Source organism: Tiliqua scincoides, chromosome 5 (assembly GCF_035046505.1).
Source record: "Tiliqua scincoides isolate rTilSci1 chromosome 5, rTilSci1.hap2, whole genome shotgun sequence".
Classification (NCBI taxonomy): Eukaryota; Metazoa; Chordata; class Lepidosauria; order Squamata; family Scincidae; genus Tiliqua; species Tiliqua scincoides.
The window spans coordinates 140,213,171-140,217,705 of record NC_089825.1 but is presented as its reverse complement, the minus strand read 5'-3'; the positions used below and the strand labels follow the sequence as shown (position 1 = coordinate 140,217,705).

Genomic DNA, 4,535 nt, shown 5'->3' with positions numbered 1-4,535 from the left:
GTGTGGTCATAGCGCTGTGAGCATCCATGTCACCACGAATGTCTTTGAGTGCAGTTTGGATGGTGGCCTCCTTTTCTCAGCCCCATCCGTGCAGCTGTGTGTGTTCATTTTAATTCTCCTAGTTGCCCTGATAAGTAGCCTGGAGTCCCTGTGTTTTCTCTGAGGTGATGGGAAGAGCTTTGTCACTTATAATAGATTTGAGTCTGGGCTACTGGTATCCAAACACAACCCTGTAGTATCTGCTTCATGCTGGATTTCTCTTTCTTTGAGTGAGAGGCAGAAACATCCCCAATTATTGAGTTGAACTGATATCTGCTCTTCGTTAAAACCAAGGCACAATGGGGCTTCTCGAATCTGTGCCAGCTATTTTGCTAGTGCAGACCCAAAAGACTCTGTGTCAGGCTTTCCTACTCCATAAGAAAGTCAGGATATGGTGGAGCAGAGCTCTGCCAATCCCGCGCCGGCCCCACTTCCTCCTCCCACCCCATCCTCCCCCACACTTGTTCCTTCCTCTCCTCAGAGGCTGCACTGCCACCCGCTGGTTTCACTCACCCACAGCAGTGACTCGTCCTCCTTCTGCCAGTACTGGGTCGATGCCTGACTGGTGCAGGCCCAGTGCTGGTGCTCCTTAATGGCCAGGTACCATAAACATGCTTTACGGCACGTTTACGCCACCTGGCGCTAAAGTTCAGAGCTGGCTCTGGGCCATTTCAGGATTGGGCCTGAACTCATATCCCTGTAGCTGACTATTCAACTGGTTGAGCTTCCCTGTCAAGCTATTGGTTCATCCAGCCCATTATAGTCTACTCTGATTGCTTGCAACTGAGAACCAGAGGCGGTTCTCAGGAGGTGAAGGAGGTGGACTTTGAGCTTTGTGCATCAAAACATGTGGTCTATTTTGAGCAGAGTTCCTTCCCCCTCCAACCCACTTGGATTTCTGTAGAATTTATTTAGAACATCTATCGCTTTCATCATCAACAATTGCATTGTACCCAGAGGTATAATGGCAGAGCCTGAGGGGCACATGCCCTGGGTGTTATGGCAGGGGGGGGCGCATGACTGCCCCTGGGCTCCATGCAGTCATCTCCAGGTTCTCCCAAGGGGGTGAGGAGCCATTAGCTTTGCGTGCTCCATTCTGGCTTCCGTGGTGGCTACCAGTCTCCACAGAAATTGGAATAGAACGCTCAAAGCTGGCTGAGCCTCAACCCCCAGGCAGAACCCTGAAGTGACATCATGACATCACAAATGTCATGATGTCACTAGGTGTCATGACATCATAATGTCACTGCATCATATGGTGTCATGGCGCCATTGCCCCGGGCGCTGGGGTGAATTGTTTTGCCTTTGTCTGTACCCACAATGATGAGAACTCAAGGAAGAGGAGAGTACTGCAGAATTCCCCCCCCCCAGAATTGTGTGGAGAGCATCCCGAATTTGGACACCGCATGCAATCAAAACTTTGGATTGTCAGACGTCATGCGCTCTGATGCTGCTGAATTTGCAAACAGAATGCTTGAATTGAACATTCCAACAAATAAAGCACTTAACACTGTGTAACAAAGTTCAATTTCATGTTTAATAATTTGAAGCTTTTTATGAATTTTGGTAAAGTTTTTTGAAAACGCTGCTATTTTGGCACTGCATCAGTAGTTTAGCTCAGTGGTTCCCAGACTTTTGGGCACCACAATCCACTTCATGCTTCATGGTGGGTCACAACCCCGTGCTCAGTGCTGCACTGAAAAGCCTTCCTTGGAGTCCCTTGAGGCTGCTTCTGGGTTGTGCCTGACCATGACCCACTCATCTGGCCCCTGCAGGCCTCAGGAAGCCTCCTGGATGTGACAGGAAGTCACAGAAGCGAACAGGAAATAAACCAGAAGTGGCTTCTGAGAACTGAAAGTTGCTTCTGGTCTCATCCAGGAGGCATTTTGAGGCTGGTGGAGTGAGCTGTGGGCCAGCAGGGTCAGGAAGCAAGCTCCAGGGACTCAGTGCAGCACTGAACATTGGGATGCAACCCACCCACGTCCCACAGTTGGAGGAACACTAGTTTAGCCACAGTTTATGCTACACAAGTCTATGCAGTTGTAAAATACTATGTGTATAATACTGCATTTGGTAATAGCATAGGGGATGTAAGAGAACTACAAAAGCTTTGATGATACCAAAAAAACTAAGGGCACAATCCTAACTTGCACTGGAACAAACAGGCCAGCATGCATGCACTGTATCCAGTGCAAGTTTCAAGCAACAAGAGGATCGGCCAGGGGCAAGGAGAAATGTTTCCCCTTACCTCGGGGAGAGCCACTGCAGTTCAAATGGGGCTACTCAGATCAGCTCCACCTCTGGAAGTGGCGCAAATCCGAGCAACCTAGGACTGCCCTGGGCCACCCGGGAATGGGACTAGGATGACAATGCTGGGCTGGTACGAGGGACTTGCATCAGCCCAACCCAATGTTCGGATTGGGCCCTTAGATCACCATTGAAATCAGAGCCTCTGGCAGCCCAATCCAAACCAGTGCTGGTGCAGCGGGGCCAAGTGTATCCAGTGCTCATCAGGAGCAGGCTGGAGATATTTTCTCCTTGACGCCAAGTAATGCCCCAGCCTGCCCAATGGGGCTACTTGAGTCTGCACCATCTATTTAGCTGGCGTAAATCTGGGCAACCCAATGTAGGTCTTCTAGTCCTGGGAGAGGGGATAGGATACTGCAGAAGAGACCTACTCTGACCCCGCCTCCCCTTCCGGACCTGTCCCACCCCCAGTTCCACCTTCCCCCCACCCCATTACACCCCCCTTACTGCCTCTGTTCTGCCCTCCCACTGCCTCTGCCACTCAGAGGTAAGGCCACTCAGAGCCTTACCTCTCCGCTCAGGTTTCTGTTAGTTGGAATGCAGCACCAGCCTTTCCACCTGTGCAACCTACATTAGAGTAGTTGCAAACGTGCTTATGGAACTTTTACCATAGCCTGGAACAGCTTCAGCGTTGGATTGTGCTCAGAATTGTAAAAGAAATATTAAAAATTCCACAAACAGTTTTTGTGTTACAGTGTTATTTGTGCAGCTTCAAAACGACATAATTATGAAATATTTGAAAGAATTTAGCATGACAAACACATTCAGTAGTAGCCAGTTTCAAACTGAATCAAACTACAATATATATACAAGCAAACGATCAGCAATCAATTCTTACATAACTGAGAGCCCAATCCTATGCATGCCTACTCAAAAGTAAGTCTCATTACAGTCAATGGGGATTACTCCTAGGAAAGTGTTGATTGGATTGGGCTGTAAGAAACAAAATTAACAGTTTTAAAATGATTTAACAATTGCAAATAATTCGCTGAAATTTAGAGTTCATTTGCACAATGCAACATTTTCACTCCCTTTGATCAAGAAGGAGGCGTGTAAACTTTTGTTTCAACTTCCCCATGGCCCCCTTCATTTCTTGGTTCCTCAGCGTGTAGATCAGAGGATTGAGGGCAGGGGTGACCACCATGTAGATAACAGAGGCCATCTTGTTCACCTGGGAGTTGGAGGAGGGCTGCAGGTACACAAAGATAACGGGTCCATAGAAGAGGCAAACTACAGTCAGGTGGGAGCTGCAAGTGGACAGAGCCTTCCTACTATCCTTTCCAAAACGGCCACACAGGGTGGCCAGGATGATGGCATACGAAAGCAGCAAGATCAGAAAGTTGGGTAGGGCTATCAAGGCACCATTGACCACTGTGACCATCTCGGCAACATAGACATCTGAACAGGCCAGCTCGATCAACTGTGGGATGTCACAGAAGAAATTATCCAACACATTTGCTCCACAATATGGTAGCTGAGCCACTATTACTGTCTGACAAATGCCATGAATGAGTCCCCCTGTCAAGCAAAGTAGAAGGAGACTGAAGCAGCGTTGTGGGTTGATGATGGTTGTGTAATTCAGCGGGTGGCAGATGGCCACATAGCGATCATAGGCCATGACAGTCAGGAGGAACATTTCCGTACTGGCAGAGAAGTGGAGGCCAAATATCTGGGCCATGCAGCCCCCATAAGATATGGTACTGCCACTGTTCAATAGATCGGTTGCTAGTTTTGGGGCGGCCACTGAGCCCATTGTCATGTCAAGGAGGGATAGATTGGAAAGGAACAAATACATGGGGGACTGGAAGAGCCTGGGCTCAGACCACACAGTCACCGTAATTAGCAAATTACCTAGAAGAACAGTGGCATAGCAGGTCAACACCAGTGTTAAAAGGTAGAACTGAGCAGAGCGGGAGAAGGAAAAGTTCAAGAATACAAACTCTGTAATGGAGGACCCATTCATCTTGATGGCTGGTGCTAGAGGAAAAACAAATGGGACACTGTTAACACTCCAGGCACTGGTCACATCACTGCCCCTGAGATCTGTCTCTGTTCCATTTCTTTCTATTTGATCAATACTCTGTGACCCTTTTCAACCTAATTTCACTTGTCCTGTGCTTTATCAAGGAGTGTGGAAGGAAGACAGGAAGGCCGACAGGAGCCGAGGGGCATCCGGTTCGGGACTCCTC

General features: G+C 48.6%; 1 protein-coding gene across 1 annotated transcript; it reads right to left on the bottom strand.

The window, feature by feature from the left end:
- Window positions 1–3,370: 3,370 nt before the first annotated feature.
- Window positions 3,371–4,309, bottom strand: LOC136653930 (olfactory receptor 4Q3-like). Its single transcript, XM_066630797.1, has one exon. The coding sequence runs from the start codon at window positions 4,307–4,309 to the stop codon at window positions 3,371–3,373; it is 939 nt and encodes a 312-aa protein (XP_066486894.1).
- Window positions 4,310–4,535: the final 226 nt, after the last annotated feature.

Bases quoted from the DNA above. Each gene is read 5' to 3' on its own strand.
- LOC136653930 (XM_066630797.1), bottom strand. From the start codon at position 4,309: ATGAATGGGTCCTCCATTACAGAGTTTGTATTCTTGAACTTTTCCTTC.